Source organism: Xenopus laevis, chromosome 5L, assembly GCF_017654675.1.
Source record: "Xenopus laevis strain J_2021 chromosome 5L, Xenopus_laevis_v10.1, whole genome shotgun sequence".
NCBI lineage: Eukaryota > Metazoa > Chordata > Amphibia > Anura > Pipidae > Xenopus > Xenopus laevis.
Genome location: NC_054379.1, coordinates 103,449,040 through 103,467,465, shown reverse-complemented (window position 1 = coordinate 103,467,465; position 18,426 = coordinate 103,449,040). Strand labels below are relative to the sequence as shown.

The 18,426-nt window shown below is 38.7% G+C and overlaps 1 protein-coding gene across 3 annotated transcripts in view; it reads left to right on the top strand.

Moving 5' to 3' along the window:
- Window positions 1-14,297, top strand: part of arhgef10.L (Rho guanine nucleotide exchange factor 10 L homeolog) — an 86,479-nt gene extending 72,182 nt beyond the window's left edge. For all 3 annotated transcript variants that reach the window (XM_018263534.2, XM_018263533.2, XM_018263532.2), the window contains exons 24-29: window positions 224-441; window positions 629-786; window positions 4,824-4,966; window positions 5,372-5,546; window positions 10,975-11,097; window positions 12,992-14,297. In XM_018263534.2, coding sequence (XP_018119023.1) covers window positions 224-441; window positions 629-786; window positions 4,824-4,966; window positions 5,372-5,546; window positions 10,975-11,097; window positions 12,992-13,518 — 1,344 coding nt within the window. In that variant the 3' untranslated portion in view covers window positions 13,519-14,297. The remainder of the gene's footprint in view (window positions 1-223; window positions 442-628; window positions 787-4,823; window positions 4,967-5,371; window positions 5,547-10,974; window positions 11,098-12,991) is intronic.
- Window positions 14,298-18,426: the final 4,129 nt, after the last annotated feature.

Sequence of the window (18,426 nt, the reverse complement as noted above, 5' to 3'; positions counted from 1 at the left end):
TTTTCTTTCCCATGGGGCTTTTAGCTGAGCTCTTTGTGATATCTGATTTGCCCACTGACAGATCATATTATGGCAGCAACAGAATATTGAAATTCTTAGTGTTATTTAACATGTTGCGTTCTACAATTTGCTTCTTTGTAGTTTTACCTAATTAGTTTAATGAAAACTTTAATCCCTGTTAACAAGGATAAATTTGTTGTTTCTCTTCTTTCCGTTGTGATAGATTGGCAGTTGCACTAATCAGATGGGGCAGATTTCAATTCTTTCCCTTCATAATCGAAGCCCAAAGGTGTTGGAGTGTTTCAATGTTGAATCACGCATACTCTGCATGGTCTATATCCCAGAGGAAGCAAAACAACCAAGTGATGGGCCAGATTCAGAGAATGGGTCTTCTCGAGCACCAGATGTGCCCACTATTTGTCTGGGCATGGAAGAAGGAAGGTGATTTATTTTGACTGGACTAAATAATTCTAGACGAGGGACATTTCCTCTCAGTATGCAAAATATGTCTTGTGAAAGGAAACAAATGGGTACAAGTGATCTCAGTCAAGAGTATGGTGCAACTGAGGGTAATATGATTCTTATGGGTATGTTCTCACTAATTTGTGCTATGATTTTGTTTTTATAGCATATGTGTCTACAAAAGTAGTCAAGGATCTAAAAAAGTACGGCTACAGCACTTTTTCACACCAGAAAAATCAACAGTCATGAGTCTTGCTAGCTTCTCTCAGTGCTTGTATGCAGGTCTTGTAAATGGAAATCTCTCAATCTACACTAAGGCTGAAGGTAAATTCCATTTTTGATTTTACTTTCCTTGCTCTCTGGTTCAATCCTAGGCATCCTTTTGATTTAGGTGATTTCTTTTTGTTACAGTGCACAATTAAAAGGGTTACGGTACGTCATTATTTACAAGTGTATTTGTTAGCATACACTCATGCTCAGCACTGCATACTCCTTTGTCTGACAGCAAAGGTCATATAAAATATCCTTTATATAACTTTTTTTATTTGTAAATGTAATTGTCACAGGTGCCACAGCCTTCTCATTTTGAGGCAGTAGTGTCTAAGGGCAATGACACACTGTGCTATTTGTTGCGTCTGCAAAATGCCCTGCTAGAGACAATACTGTGGATTGCTTCTGCTAAAATGATCAAATCAAAAATGCTTATAAAGGCATTTCACTGTAGCAATTACTCATGAAATGGGACATGTTGCTATGCATAAATTATGCAGCTAGCAACTCAGAGGTACATTGTTTGTAGCCTACTAAAGGTGAGAGAGAGAGAGAGAGAGAGAGAGAGAGAGAGAGAGAGAGAGAGAGAGAGAGAGAGAGAGAGAGAGAGAGAGAGCATAACAAATTTTGTACTTGGTAAAGAGGAGAAGAGCAGAACACAAGTAGAGGACAAGGGAAATTGTAAATACAACTTATTTAAGAAAGAAAGCCACAAAAAAAAACTCAGAAGGGGAAACACCTTGAAAAATTCTGGAGAATTAAAAGACAAAATATATGGGAAGAAAAGAAGGTTGAATAAGCAAAAAAAAATAAGGTGGAGCAGGACAGAAGGGCATGAACACACGAGAAAACTATTAAGGCAGGAGATGACAAAAGAGGTGAAAGGTTGGGAGAAAGCCATAGAGGATTGGGTGATAGGAAGAGAAAAGGGGTACATAGGGAGGTTTTTAACTACCAAAACACAGTAATGAAAGCAAGCTGAGAAACAAAGGCAACAAAAAGTTGAGTATGGACATCCAAGTTAAGCATGTGTGTGGGCTAACTTGGTGCTACTTGCTGTGGGTATTTATAAAAATGTATGGCTTGAAAAGGGGGTGGGGGCAGTATTATGAAAGAAATATTCTAGTCCGCATTGTGTCATTTAAGTGCGGCATTATATAGCTTTTTTCCAAAAAGCTGGACGGTTCTGTATTACATATGTGGTGGCACACATAATATAGTGCTGGCTTAAGACATCACTTGGCTTCACGTAATTCTACAAACCAAATCATTAATTCAGTATACTTTGCATTCCAATCACATGCATATGAACATTAGTCATTGACCATTGAGTGATCATTTGCACTTTCCATTTACTGTAATATAATATGCTAGGTTAGATCTGATGTGGTCAGCTTTAGAGTGTTTCCCCCCCCCCCTCCTTGAAGAGATGACCTATTTTCCCATGATGAGATTGTCTGGCCAGAAGGCATAAAAGCAGGATTACTAGGAACAATGACATTTTTAATGTATGATGGCTCTGAACTAGGAGCACTTTTAATACAAGAGTGCCCATATACCCAATCAAATCAATGACCACTAACCGTTTTAGTATGTGTTATCTTAGTCCATAGACAAATGCATAAATATGTCATAGTTTATTTTCAGCTTCTTGCAGACAGCAAACCCTTTCTACCATATTGATTATTCTATATAATATGCACTTCAGGGCGATCTTACAGTTTATTGTTTGTTTGTGTGAGTAGCTTGTTTTAGAGAGTGCACGTGCTGATGCATTGATACAATATATGTTTGTATTTACTGCTAAGTTAAATGATCTTGAATGTGTGTGCAAAAAGTCCTGCTATAATAAAAGTACATGACATGCAAGAGCTCAATTACCAACACCAGGAACAAAGGCTAGGCATCGCAATGGCTGCAGAATTACCACAGCATAATATACTCATGGGGTAATGTGATAAATTAACTAAAGTTTTCAGTTTACTGTCAAGGAAATTACGAGACGATGGCAAGTACCAACATTTGTATTGCTGGTTTGTTTGAGCAAAAGAGTGAGTTTAGTTCTACTGCAGAATTATAGCTTACAGGAGAACTAAAGCCCCCCAATAAGGAAAGCCCCATCTACTACCATAGATAGTCCCCCCTACTTTCTGCCCTTCTAGTGCATTATTCCAGAAAGTGCCCCTGGACAGCATGCTCGCTTATTTATGCAGAGGCGCTCATGGGCACCGTCTTCTTCTGTAAGAGAACGCCATATTTAGCACGTGCGCAGTTGGAGCAGTCCGGTATTCATACCAACTGGGCATCAGGAGGGGGGGCTTTCTGGGGTAGTAGATGGGCCTTTTTTTATTATGGGGTTTAGTTCTCCTTTAATTCATAACGAAAAGATTTGTAAGAAAATAGCTTGCTTGTACAAGGAAGTCTATACCACTAATAAGTGGAATACAATAAGCTGAGACTCCGGACATTTTTTTGGTGTGGTATAAACACAGGTTTTATTTTTTCAGACCCATTCATTACTATAGCATGGAACACTACCTTATTTATGCTTCCAAATTGTGGTGTCTGGATTTGAAGGTCTAGGTTACATCACATTGTTCAGATACGTTGTAAGGCTTGTGCTTAACAATCTCCATGATTCATTCATTTTATTCAAATAGTATCCAGTTATTAGGCCCTATTAAATGCTAGTATGAACGGATGCTTAAAAGCCTATAATTGTACTTTTTTCTATCCAGGTGACCGTATGAAACCCTCTTTTTCTGATGCATAGACACAGCCCAGATTTTAGTACAGGGAGGGTACAGGTCCGACACTGCCCGTGACAACAGGATAATAGATTGTGTAATGTGCAGTCAAACTCCTAATTCTGTCTGCCTAAATCTGTCCTTGTTCTCTCCGCTGTAAGATTATGTACAGTATGCTCCAGGATTAAGCTTGTGTGCAAACTATAACATTCCCTGTGGATTAGGAGCAACAATAAAACATGCAAGTATTATACTAGGGAAATCCGCTATGATGATGTATGTGTGTTTAGTTATATATAATATAAAAGGCAAATTAAAGATATTACTGAAGTGGATCATATTAGACAAGTTAATAAGAGAAAATGGGCTTACCACAGCGAATATTGAAAACATTTTGGATTTTATTTCTTCGAGTAGTAGTACAGATAAATCTGCTCTTGGGCTTGTACAAACATCATAAAAAAAGAGAAATAATAGCAGAATAACATGAGCAGTGTGCGGCTCCATTATAGAGACTGATGTTATGAGCTTGTATCAATTGCAGCAGGAATCCTGCTCTGTATTTCCAGTGACCCCATTTTGATTATTAATATATTTGAACCCAGGACCTTGTGCTTAGTGGCTACCTGGACTTACCTCTAGGCTACAAAGGCAGGTTTCAGGATTTATTGAAATAAATACATTTTAAGATTTATTAAAATAGGAAACCTATTGGAAGACTTCCTTGACAGTCTGGCCCTGTTCATGTTCTTTGGACCTAGTTTTTCCCTGGGTTTGGGTCAGGCCATCTTCCCTTGTACTTTCTATTTGTCTGTGGGTTCATTTTTGGATTTGATACTCATCCTGCTCTGCTCACTCCTAACCATGGCCTGTAGTCAGACAAAAACTTATGTTTGTCCCATGTTGGTCATGGAACCCTTCCTTGTCTTTGTGGGTGCTCTTGGAACCTTGTTCAATAACTTTTGGTGACTGTTTAGTAACTGGGGGTGTTCATAGGCAGAACTGTGCGATAAGCCTTGGTTCCTTGAGAAAACCACCAGGGAATGGGTAGCCCCACACAACAGACTATCCTGTGATTTATGTAACTTTACTGATAGTTTGTGTTTTACAAGTGTTTGTGTTACTGTTTAAGACCTAGTGTGATTGAGGTTATTACCTTATTTATATAGGACACCATGCACATGCTGCTTAGCAGGCACTATTGTACATAGACTAGAGTGATGTTTGTCAAGTTCAATGTAAGTTATTAATTGTAATGTTATTCTTTTTCACCAGTACAACGGTAAAGAATAGTTACTAAGCTACAATTTAGCAGTCCCATTTAAAGTACTGTGTTACTTCTAGATGGAAACTGGAATACAGATCAACCAAAGCTAATCAAATTAGGAGTTCTGCCAGTTCGAAGTCTGCTGATAATGGAGAGAACAATCTGGGCTGCTTCGGGAGGGCAGATATTTATTATTGGCCATGATACTAATGCCATTGAGGTGAGTACCCTCTAGAGTACATTTTACTCAATGTTTTAGTCAATCAATTATTGCTAGATTTTTGTATGGTGAAGGTGGCAACAAAATCATTTGAAAAGCTGCTTTGTGCTTTATGAACAGATATTTATTTGTCTATTGTTGTGTTCACTTCTTGGGTGATTTACATAAACACAAAAAGTCATGAATCTACCCCTCAGTTACAGTTAGGCCAAACAAAGGCAAAATTTATCTTTACTTTTTTAAAAAATTGCATTTATAATGAAAAATTAAAAGCTGTGCTAAAATTATGTCAAGCTGCAGAATAATTGGCATTTAATACATTGATAATTATTTGTAAGCATGCTATTTTTATCTTTACGGGTCCCATACCTGTATCTAATCTTGTTTTGTGTCTACAATTTGCAGCACCAGTTTGAGGCCCACAGTGAAGAAGGCATGGTGATTTCTCACATGGCTGTAGCTGGTGTTGGAATTTGGATTGCATTCACTACTGGATCAACTCTCCGACTCTTTCATACTGAGACATTTGAGCACTTGCAAGATATAAATATAGCGACTCCAATACACAACATGTTACCAGGTAATTACAATAGATATATTCTATCTATCCGTTTATCTATCTATCTATCTATCTATCTATCTATCTATGCACACACAAACTACTAAGGTTCTATTTCCAGAAATGTAAAGGGTCGTTCATCTAAGAATTAATTTTGGGAAGTTAAGCAGCCAGGCAAAGAGGCTAGAAGAGAAACACAGGACACAAGAGCAAAAGATATAAATAAAAGAGCAGAGGAAAAAGCATTCGGACCGAAGAGGGGCAAAATATTGCAAGAGAAAGGAGACCTGAAAAGGAAACCTTTAAAGAAAGGGCAATGATGAAAAAGTTCAAGTACAATTGTATAGAGAAAATACAATTTTCCAAAGAGAATTTAAACCAAGAAAGCATTCTCCACATTTCTCTCACAATGGCATACTTACAATTTTTTTGAAATTGAGGTGAACTTCATCATTAGACAAGGAGAAAATTCACACTAAATATGAAATATGAAAAGCAAAGCCGTCCTGTAATCAATGCCTCCCTTAAGCCCATAGGCTCATAGAAAGGAACAATATTGTATTATTTTCATATATTTCGTTCACTGAACAGATCACATATGCTATTTATTTATAAACAGTCAGCAATTTCTGAATTTGTATGTTCGCTGCATGTACCTTTTTTGTACATCTCCTGATATGTGCAGTCCTTTCACTCTTATGCAATCAGTTTTTGACTTCATGAGAAACCAAGAGAAGGAATTCATTACGACCAAATAAAAGCTCTTTCTTCACAAATACCATTTAATGAATTTATATTTTGATACCCAGTAGTGTATCAGGGTTCACTGATTCTCTCAAGGTGTAATGATTTGGAACTAGTTCTAACCAGTCTTAATCTCGCTTGACATGAATCCTTAAACATTGAGTTCAAGAGAGTTCAATGAGAAATAAAATCTTCTGGCTTTACTTAAATTTTTAGTACAAAGTCATAGCCACCTATTCACTTTTCTTATCCATCAGTGATTTAGTACCTTGAATGTTCAGCAACTTGAATGTATATAGAGTAGAACCCCCATTTTACTTTTTAAGGGGACCTGAAAAAAAATGGTGTAAAATCTGGGAAAATGTAATATCCGGGAAATGCATTATGTTTTATAACTTGATGGGACCTAAAAAAAGTGTAAAATGAGGGAAGACTTAAACTAAGGGGATGTTAAATTGAGGTTTCGCTGTAGTTAGTAATGAACTCTCTGGGTGTTTATGTTCTATGATAATGTTGGTAAATAAGTTCCCGCTCGTACCAGGTAGTCAAGATTGCAACTAGCGAGGAGGGATTTCTTACAGTTATAGAGGAAGCAGATAGCATGCTCTGGCCTTTCCCCTGTGACTGCAGGGTCTGCTTCCACTGTAGTTACGCCACTGTACTTTAAGGAACAGTAAAATCAAAAAAATTTTAATTTTAAAGTAATATAAATATAATGCAGTGTTGCTCTGTGCTGGTAAAACTGTTGTTTGCTTCAGAAACACTACTATAGTTTATATAAATAAGCTGCTGTGGAGAAAAGGCTCAGGTTACACAGCAGATAGCAGATAAGCTCTGTAGAACATAATGGTGTTATCTATTATCCACTATTTAACCTGTGCCATATAGCCTTTTTTCAATTTCCACCATTGCTACACAGCAGCTTGTTTATATGAACTATAGTAGTGTTTCTGAAGCAAACACATCAGTTTTACCAGTGCAGGGCAACACTACATTATATTTTCATTACTTTTAAACGCTTTCATTTTTGGGTGTTACTGTTCCTTTAACCCCTCCCCCCCACATATGTAATAAAGGTGCAGTAACTCATAGCTACCAATACTATTTTTGCTTTTAACCAGGTGAACAGTAAATGTCACCTGCTGATTGGTTGCTATAGGTTACTGCACTTCTGCAAACTTTAGTGTCTTTTATTACATAACCCTAAATATTGTAAGTGCATTGTTTACGTATATACTATATATATATATATATATATATATATATATATATATATATATAGATAGATATAGATATAGATATAGATATAGATAGATATAGATATATATCTATATATATATATATATTTATTTATTGTACTTCACTATTACTTCACTTATCCCAACATAATCCTTTCTCCTAGTTCTGTTGCGCTAAGTTTGCACGCACGTCTCTTGTGAGATTTGAATGAAATCTAACATGTTGCATTGCATAAACTGAGTTGTTACCTGATCCCATTTGCTACTTACAGAACATCCTCATAAAATCTAATCGTATTAGCTGGGCATGACTGGTCCTTTATGCAACTGTGTGTGTTTAATTGTGCATTATGTAAGCCTGCATAATATCTCTTAAAGTGATTCTGATAGCTACTAACAACCTTTCTCTGTCATAGATAATTATATGTTCTTGTGTGCCAATCACTATCAAGCAGAGGGGCTGCTTCTGGAGGGGACTTATTCTGCATACTTTTAAAGAGTTATTCTTTATGTAGCATTGACTAGTGATGTCTGTGTAAAGTAAAAATCAACATGCACCTGACCCTAATCCGCAAATTGTTACTCCCTGTTTCCATGACAGGGAATCTTCGGGAGCATAAGAGCAATGTACCTACCCCCATATGCAAAAAAACGGTAGCACACTAAAAAATTTAATTAGGGAAGAAGTGTTTATTTAGCCCATTTACATACAGAAAACATTGCGGGCTTCTCTGAGCCCTTTCTCTAGCCACGTGTGCACAATTAGTGATCTGATTTTAAGTACGTAGTGGGAGGGGTTAGTAAGTGCATCCCTCCCCTTATGATGGATGGCTAGTTACACATACTGTACACAGCACCTTCCTGAGACACATCTCATTTATGCAGAATTAGTCCACACTCGGGGTGTATAATGTTAATCCAATTAGTAACCTCAATAAAAGCAAGAACATAGTCAGGAACATTCAAAGACAAACATCCAAATGCATATACACTATTTTTTAGTTTCTGCAGCTGCATATTGATACCAATTTAAAGTAGGTCTCTTCCATTATAACCACCTGACACCTACTGTGGTGTTTGTAAAGTGGCTTGACATCCCCAATTTCAGCATATTACTACCCCAGTATGATCTGTACCTATTCCCAACCTGCAGTGTTGTCCAAAATTCAACCCGGACCTGCAAGTCATATTGGGTCAACCCGCATATCACTAGCACTGACATATTCCTTGGTGCCTTACAGAGATTATACATCATACACATCAGTCCCTGCCCCTTTTACCCCCGCTCAGGGGAAACGTTTGTTTGCCCACATCTAGTAACTCCATAACAAATCAAATCAGATGCTTGATTTCAAACTGCTGACCAGTAGTTTGTTTACTATGGGTTACTAGACAAGTAGCAGACGTAGAGACCCTGTCATTAGTGATGTGCGGGTCAGCCATTTTCGGGCCGACTACCGGAACACAGTTTGCAGGTAGCAGGCTGGTTTGAGTTGGGCTCTTCCTTCCGCTCTCCCCACCTGCGACCTTCCTGTGCTGGCTGCTTCTTCCAGCTGTGTCCATAGGCACGTGCCTGCTCCTCCCCCTTTTGTGACATCAGTGATGGGCAAGTTGGACACGGCCCTATAAATAAAAGTGCCTGACGGGCCCTGGATGGGTGGAGATTGGGAGCAGGCAGATTAGGGTTGTGTGTGGGTCGAATTTTAGTTGACACATCTCTACCTGTCACCAATCAATTAACAGCTACCAATTCACTACTTGGCTCTGCCCCCTTTACTCCCAAGCCTCACTCACTGTTTGCCAGTTAGGCCTTCAATCACATTATGGATGTCACCTGGGGGTAGGGTTGCCACCTCACCCCTTTAAAACTGAACACCTATGGAATCCACAGCCTGCCTGGCTAATTCATTTAGATGCTTGCTGCAGACTGAACTGTACTGATTAATGTGCAGCCATGCATCTAAATGAATTGCTAATTAGCCAGGCAGGCTGTGAATTCCACATGTGTTCGGTTTTAAAGGGTGATTTGGCAACCCTATCTGGGGGGGAGGGAATTTAGGATTTGCAGATGATTTGCCTCTAAAGAGTAATGTGTAGTCATCACTTGGTCACAGAGATCTAGAAATGATGCAATCCTGATGTTCTCAGCACAACATATTTAGCACAATTGTGACAAAGCCCGTTGCACTTTATTAGCAGCAACATAACCTGTCTGTGTGTTGTGGAGTGTGAGAGGAAAGCAACAGAAGCACAGGGAGAACATACAAATTCCTTGAACATATTTATCTATCTGAAATTGAACCCAGGGCCCCAAAGATGCATGTTTTGTTTTATCATATCTGTTAAGAAATGTCCGCCCTGTCTGACTAAAAAAGTAGTTCTCCCATGCGGCAAAATGTTTAGGTTCCCAGCTTTCTAGTTTTTTCCCTGGTAACAAAAGTGCAGAGGAAAAGGAATAATAGTTCATTCTCGGGGAACGTTTTCTCCACTCTTGATGTACATAAGTCATGTGTATCAGGAGGATAAGGCTTTTTATAGACTTAATATCAGTGTTAAAATGTTAGATTTATTTATAGCTTGAAATATAAGCAAGCCTACCACAGGTGTTTCCTGCTGGGCCAGGATTTCGGAGCTCACTGCTATTTCCACTTTATGAGGAAGGTCTTAGCTTGGATTTCACAAAACATTTCCCAGGTGTGCGAACAATGCTTGAATGTTTACCAAGTTATGATGTCATTACATATGTTGGGAGTAAATGAAACTATCTGTAGCATATTTTATCTTGGTCCTCTTTATTAAAATATCAATACAGGCATATCTATCTGTCAGTCATTCGCCAATACTATAGCTGCCTGCAGAATGGCAATACCAGTATCATCATCTTAGTATTCATTTTGATTTGTGCTCAATTTTCATGGCGTTATTGAATGGGCTTCTTCACATTGATTAGATGTGCTGGTAAATGTACTTTCTAACTACTAGATACATATCTCAGAACAATCAAAGGCTTAAGGGAGCTAGGCACACGGGCAGATTTGGGGAGATTTAGTCGCCTGGAGACTAATCGTCTCTTTTGAGAGGCGACACCCTCCCCGAACTGCCTTCCGCCTGCTAAAATGAGAAAAAGTCAAGGCAATGCACTCGCCGCTCTTTGATTTTTTAAGTTGCCTCACGAGGAAACTTCAGGCGACTTTCGGAAATCGAAGTGCCGCGAGTGCATTGGCGCTTTCTCATTATAGCAGGGGGAAGGCAGTTTGGGGAGATTGTCGCCTCACAGAAGAGGCGATTAGTCGCCAGGCGACTAAATCTCCCCAAATCTGCCCGTGTGCTAGCTCCCTAAATGTGAGGAAACTTTTGGAAATCCGTGGTAATAGATAGTAGTGCGTTTTATGTTATTACAATTTTGTGATTACACTTAATTTTGTGACGTTTTTACAAAATATGAATGATTCATATTGTTCTTTCAGGGCAGCACCGTGTGTCCGTAACTAGTTTGCTGGTTTGTCATGGTTTGCTAATGGTTGGCACAAATCTGGGAGTTCTAGTTTCATTGCCAGTTCCTCGTTTACAAGGAATTCCAAAAGTGACCGGTAAGCTTAGAAGACCCTGTTCGTCATTCATTTTTCTGAACTGTGACAATGACAAAGCTGTTTGTAAACCCAAACCCCAAGCATACAGTCATGCCTATAGAAAGAAAGTGAAACACTAAATGACTTTTCAATATACAGACCAAATGTTCAATGTGTATAAAGTACATTTATGGAATCTATTGTCCGGAATGCTTGGAGTTTGGATCACTATACCTACTAAAAATCATTTAGACATTTGATAAACCCAGTAGGATAGTTTTGCCACCGATATTGATTCATGCAGCTTAGTTAATCAGCTTCTGCTGCACTGATGCTGACAGACTGCTTTGAATAGCATTTTAGCCCTTAAAGTAAATGGGGACCCCTCTGTTCATGTAGGGATGCACCAAATCCAGGATTCAGTTTGGGATTTGGCCAGGATTCCGTTTTTTTCAGTAGGATTCTGATTCAGCTGAATTCTTGTGCAAGCCGAACTGAATCCTCAATTTGCATATGTAAATTAGGGGTGTGGCGTGTGTGACTTTTTTTTCTTATATATGCAGATTAGGATTTGGTCCAGTATTCGCCCGAATCTTTCACAAAGGATTTGGGGCTTCGGATGAATCCCAAATACTGGATTCGATGCATCCCTAGTATCATGTGAAGTTATCTGCTCAGGTCTTGTCATTGGGGAGAGATTTTGAAATTACAGAATTGCCTACGTTTAGACAGGAATAGGATCCCTTATCCTGAAAACAAATACAGGAAGCCTTCTGGATAATAGATTCTATACCTGTACTGAAATTGACCGGAATATTGGTCATTTAATGTTTGTATTCTCTTTTAGGCCTGTCGCAAACACAGAAATTGCAGGTGTTTTTGTCTATTAAAGTGGACCTGTTACTCAGACATAAAAACCTGTATAATTAAAGTTCTTTTCAAATTAAACATGAAATCCAAATTCTTTTTTTATTAAAGCATCCATACCTGTTGTGTCAATCATATTTTGCCTGCCCCTCCTCTATGCCTTAGGCACAGAGGCGGGGCAGGCAATTACTTTCACTTTCCTTTCAGCACTTCCTAGATGTCACTGCTCTTCCCACATTCCCCCTCCCTCCTTACCATCTGTTTATGTAGCCTGTGCATGGGGGTTACCATCTTGTCCCCCATTCTGGCACAGAATTAAGATTTTGAGATAATGTAAGGCTTGCATTAATAACCGTGTTCACAAAATGGCAGCTGCCGGTTTGCTATATGTATGAATTGCTGAGGGAAACAAGATTTAAATAAATTATATAGTACAGGTATGGGATCTGTTATCCAGAATGCTTGGGACCTGGGGTTTTCCGGATAACGGATCTTTCCGTAATTTGGGTCTTCGTGCCTTAAGTCTACTAGAAATTCATGTAAACATTAAATAAACCCAATAAGTTGGTTTTGCTTCCAATAAGCATTAATGATATCTTCGTTTGGATCAAGTACAAGCTACTGTTTTATTATTACAGAGAAAAAGGAAATCATTTTTAAAAATTTGGATTATTTGGATAAAATGGAGTCTATGGGAGACAGCCATTCTCTAATTCGGAGCTTTCTGGATATCGGGTTTCCGGATAAGGGATCCTATACCTTATTAAATAGGATTTGGAATTATTCCTTAAAATGACAGGTCCCCTTTAGGTATCCAAAATTTCCTGGGGCCATTTCCGTTGCTTGGGAATAGGAACACTGGTGATTTGTCATAAAATTCTCACCTTTAAATGAAACTGGCTAAGGGGCAGGTTGAATTCTTTATCAGGTAAATAAGGTGGTATAAACATTACACCATTAGATTAAATTTCAGGATGATGGGTTATATAACGTAACGTGCTTACTGATGTATTTGTGTAATTTTTTTTTTTTTATTACCTTGTTACAGGAAGAGGAATGGTCTCTTATCACGCTCATCACAATCCAGTAAAATTCCTGGTCAAGGCAACTGCCATTAATAAAAAATACAGGCGCACGGCAAGCAGATGTAGCCAGATTTCTCACCCCGAATTAAAGAACGAAGACTCGCAGTGTACTGGTGTTCAGAAAACAGACGAAGCAGCTGCATCATCTACAAGCAATACCAATGACAGTGCTGTGTGGCTTGGAGGGTCTATGGGTTCGATTGCTCAGAAAAGTGACTTATCCTCTTCATCGGGATCTCTGACTCCGTCTCATGGATCCAACTCCTGTGACGCGGGAAAGGAAGACTGCACCTTATGCGATCTTTTGAGTGACCCAAGCATGCCGCCTCCAAATGGCAAACGACAAAAAGCCAAAAAGCTCAAAGCAGACTCGGTCCTAGTGATCTCTGGTGGCCAGGGCCACCGAAGGTTAAACAAAAAGATCAAACCACAGCGACAAGAAGAGCTGGTTTCTTCTGCAATGGTTTGGCAGATCCCACTAAACATGTAACATAACAACAAGAAGTAAAAAAAAAATGTCTGCCTTACTGAATATTTTTCCCAGTTTGTTTAGGTTGAAATGTAATCCGTCACAGTCTATTAATGTAACAAACTCTGGTAACTCCTAACATAAATAGATATGTGTTTGAATGGTTTTGCCTTACAAGAATAATAATTATCAGTTGAAAAGATGTGAAGAGCCCAAAGAGAAATCCGAACTTTCTATGTGAATCTTTAGTGGCGTAACTGTGTCCTGTGACCCATGCACTTCCCTTTTGTGAAACATCACAGGGTAGGACTAATCTGTAGCATAGGCTTCTGCCTAAACTGATACGCATAGCACTGGCTGGTTTCTGCCCTGAATTGGCTTCTTATGTTTAGTGACTCTGTGTCAAGAACGTTCTGCTCATAAATAGGAATTTATCTGCAAACGAATGCCAAGAGTGAAACCATTTGCAACAGTACAACGGTAATTTGCTTTGACTTTCTGAGAGGCTCCCACATGCAAATCAACCGTATCATCCGTCTCCTGTGCAACAGAAACATCAAACACAACCCATTCTCTTTCTATGCTGTACATCATAATGTTTCCCCTATGCCAATTTCACATATACATATTCATGTCTGTAAACACAACGGCATGTATTTAACTTCACTACAGTGTCTTTTGACATGGAATTTTATGTAAACTTTTACAGTGGCTCAATATAAATATTACCTAATGAGAATTTTTTATATCCTATTATTGCAAAACAAAAAGATACAAGAATAAAAGCATGGTTGCTTATATATTCCTTTGGAAAACGCTCACTGATTTTATAGTCTTCAAAGATACAGGTACGGGATCTGTTATACGGAAACCCATTATCTAGAAAGCTCATGATTACGGCACAGCCATCTCCCATTGACTTCCTTTTAATCATATAATACACATTTTATATGATTTTCTCTGTAATAATAATACAGTACCTTGTACTTTATCCCAGCTGAGAAATAGTTCAGTCTTACTGGAGGCAAACCAATCCTATTGGGTTTATTTAATGTTTAAAGGAGTTTTTAATAGACTTAAAGTATGGAGGTCCAAATTCTGGAAAGACCCCATATCTGGAAAACCTCAGAGAATCCTGGATTACATGTCCCAGTACACCATGAATATTATGGTAGTTAACCTAAATAGTAATTTTACCTTAGTGATTGTATTTCCTCAAGGTTCAATGCTTTCTGATGACACTGTAGAAGAAAATTATTTTGGAGTTGGTATCATTTGGGACCAGTTTCCCTCCAGCATCTCTCAATACATTGGTTGCTGTCTTAGTAAGTGAATCATAGTTTCAGTTTTGGAACTTGGGTTAGCTGGACTTGGATTTTTACTAATGAGTGCTGTTCTCATATATACCACTAGGTGAGGCATGGTAGCAGGTTCCGGGGAGCTGTTATCTTGTTACCTTCCCATTGTTCTGTTAATAGACTGGTGGGGGTGTGTCATATCTCTCCAACTTGCAGTAAAGAATGACAGAAGTTTATCAGAGCAAGTCACATGACTGAGGGCATCTGGGAAACTGACAATATGTCTAGTTCCATGTCAAATGTCAAAATTAAATATATTAAAAAAATATATGTTTTGAAAAACATATTTCAATGCAAGATTCTGCTAGAGGAGCACTGTTGACTATTGCATTTTGTAAAAGAAAAATATGACAGAATCCCTTTAAGAAGGTTTTCACTGTATGTCTGACAAGCCTCTGAATGCTTTCCGCACGTGCACAAACCAGCTGCTTACTGCCCATGTCAGCAGGGAGAAACTAAGAGCATGTAACACCAGGGGAATTAGGTATGGGACAGGGGCAGGGGGTCAAAATCAGATAACTCCTGACAAAATCAGGACAGCTCTGTAACAGGTCCCTATGGTCCAGAATGGGAATGTAGAGACTTGTAGCAGTTCAGGAGCCCAGTAAAGTATTGTCTGTTTGCAACCATTTTTTGCACTTTACATTCTGCATTCCTTATTGTAAATTGCCTTTAAATTCTCAACTATGTCCCTTTAAAGTAGTCGGCTGCCATATGTGAGGCCCCCGAAATCTCAAATATTACAAAATACAGGCATGGGATCCCTTATTCAGAAACCTGTTATCTAAATGCTCCGAATTACGGAAAGGTCATCTCCCATAGACCACATTTTATCCAAAAAATCCAAATTTTAAAAAGTATTTCCCTTTTCTCTGTAATAATAAAACAGTAACTTGTACTTGATCCAAACTAAGATATAATTAATCCTTATTGGAAGCAAAACCAGGCTATTGAATTTATTTAATGTATATGTGATTTTCTAGTAGACTTAAGGCATGAAGATCCAAATTACAGAATGATCCATTATCCGTAACACCCCAGGTCCTGAGCATTCTGGATAACAGATTCCATACCTGTACCAAACAAGACTAATGTGACCAAAGGCTGAACTTGATAGGTCTTGTTTTTAACCCGATTTAAAGTTTTTATAGCAGCAGCACGAACTAAGCAGATGGTGCCATTGGAAGTGGGATGATTATTTGTAGAAGTATAGTAAATTTTTTTATAGATCTGTGATTATAACACAATATGGCCATGTAGCTCCATGTCCCCTCTTGTTCCACTCTGCAGTGTAGCCACTAGTCCACAAGGCAGGCAGTCTCCATCAACAGCTTCCCAATACAGACACTACTGTTTATTCATTTCCCGCAAGGAACAGTTCAGCGTAAAAATAAAAACTGGGTAAATAGTCTGCATACCTCCCAACTGTCCTGTTTTCTGTGGGACATTCCCAAATCTGACAGCTCAGCCTGCAGTCCCGGATTGTTACTGATATGTCCAGAGTTTCTATTTTATCTCCTCCACTGATGCCAGAAAAAGATACAAAGTTTCTTACTTAATTAAAATAAGAGGCTTTTTGGCAGAGCCCAGAACACTCAGTAGCTGCACTTACATGCTTTTGTAATAATTTAAGATAAGCAAAGATACAATTGTAACTACATAAGAACTGAGACTAGCAGCTGCAAGGGCAAATTCACTTTCATTAACTAAACTGTTATAACACATAAAACATTGCACTAAAACTCCCAGAAATGTGTTCAAACTTTCATAACCTGTCAAATTTTGTAAAATGGGCATGGTTATTAGGGCATGTGGCCATACAATAGGTGTGGTCGAAATGTTGCCACTCTTTCCTTTTGTCCCTCTTTCCATTTTTCCAATCATGAGGTTGTGTAAAATAAAAAAAATGTTTCTAATATGGTTTTTTATACAACAATGTAATATATAAAGGCTGGAGTGACCAGATGTCTAACATAATAGCCAGAACACTACTTCCTGCTTTTCAGCTCTATAACTCTGAGTTAGTCAGCGACTTTAAGGGGGGCCACATGGGGCATAACTGTTCAGTGAGTTAGTAATTGATCCTCAGCATTCAGCTCAGATATAAAAGCAAGATTGGTTACTGTCTGGTAACCAATCAGTGGAAACCAAGAGAGCTGCAAAGTAGGAAGTAGTGTTCTGGCTATTATGTGAGACATCCAGTCACTCCAGCCTTTATACATTACATTTTTGTCTAACTAACTATATTAGAAACATTTTTTATTTTGCACAGCCTATTTACCCAGTTTTTATTTTTATACTGAACAATTCCTTTAATGATCTGATTCCATCAACCCGTCTCTGAGACAAGAGTATCCAGAATCATCAGGGAACTCTCCTCTGGAAATATAGAAGTGATGGTGAAGCGGAAACATCTAGGGGTAAATTTGCAATATGGCAAATCACACAAAGCTGTAGTGTTTCAATTCTGAGACATGGAATGCTGCTGGAGAAAGGTATAATTTTATACAGAGCTCATTATCCTTTTTTTAAACAAAGACGTATGGTTATAATGGAAGGACTGGGGAAGTAGTAAGGATACAAATGCTTTATAATTAAAACAACAGGCAAAGTACAATTTATTGCACTCACGTTAAACTAAGGGTGAAGACACATAGGGGAAAATTCACTAAAGCGCAAAACAGCTAGTGCAAATTCGCCAGTGTGATGTTACTTCGCCGATTTACGGGTGCTGGCGTAAATTCGCTGGCGAAGTGGACCTACTCTAGCGCTACTTCGCACCCTTACGCCAGGCGAAGTTGCGCTATGGCGAAGGGATGTAACTACACTAATTCACTAATGTGCGCATTTTACTGAACATTACCTCTTGCGCCAGACTTGCCTTCGCCACCTCAGACCAGGCGAAGTGCAATAGAGTAGATAGGGCTTGCTTCAAAATTTTTTGTAAGTCCCAAAAAACACGGGCGTCTTACTTTTTAAAGGGTGATAGGCTACAAAACATCGTAAATTTTTTTGAGGGTACCCTCCTTCCCCCCTACATTACCTAACATATGGCACCTAAACTATACATTGGGCACATGTATAGGGCAATATAACAACTCTATTTTATTTAATGAAGCTTTCCCAGGCTTGTGTAGTGTAATGTATTTGCTGCTACATATACGTCCATTGTACTTTAACTTGGCGCCGTATGCAAATTAGGCATCGCTAGTGTAACTTTGCTTTGCTTGACGAATTAACGGTAGCGCAACTTTGCTACCTTTCGCCTCCTTGAGCGCAACTTCGGATTTTAGTGAATTAGCACCTCCCTGGCGAAATGCGGCGAAGTCCACGCTGGCACAACTTCGAAGGTAAGTAAATTTGCCCCATAGAGCTACTAGTAGCAGCTACTTATTGTAGCTACAAAATGCTAAAAAATACATGAATGAGACATGCAGACTGTAAAGCCTGAAGTAGGAGGAACACATAACAACACACGTGAGACTTTCCCAGAACCCTGAAAAAGTGCCTAAGATATAAGGCACAAAACGTGTAAGCTTTTTTATGATGGATGAAAGGTCAAATAAAATAC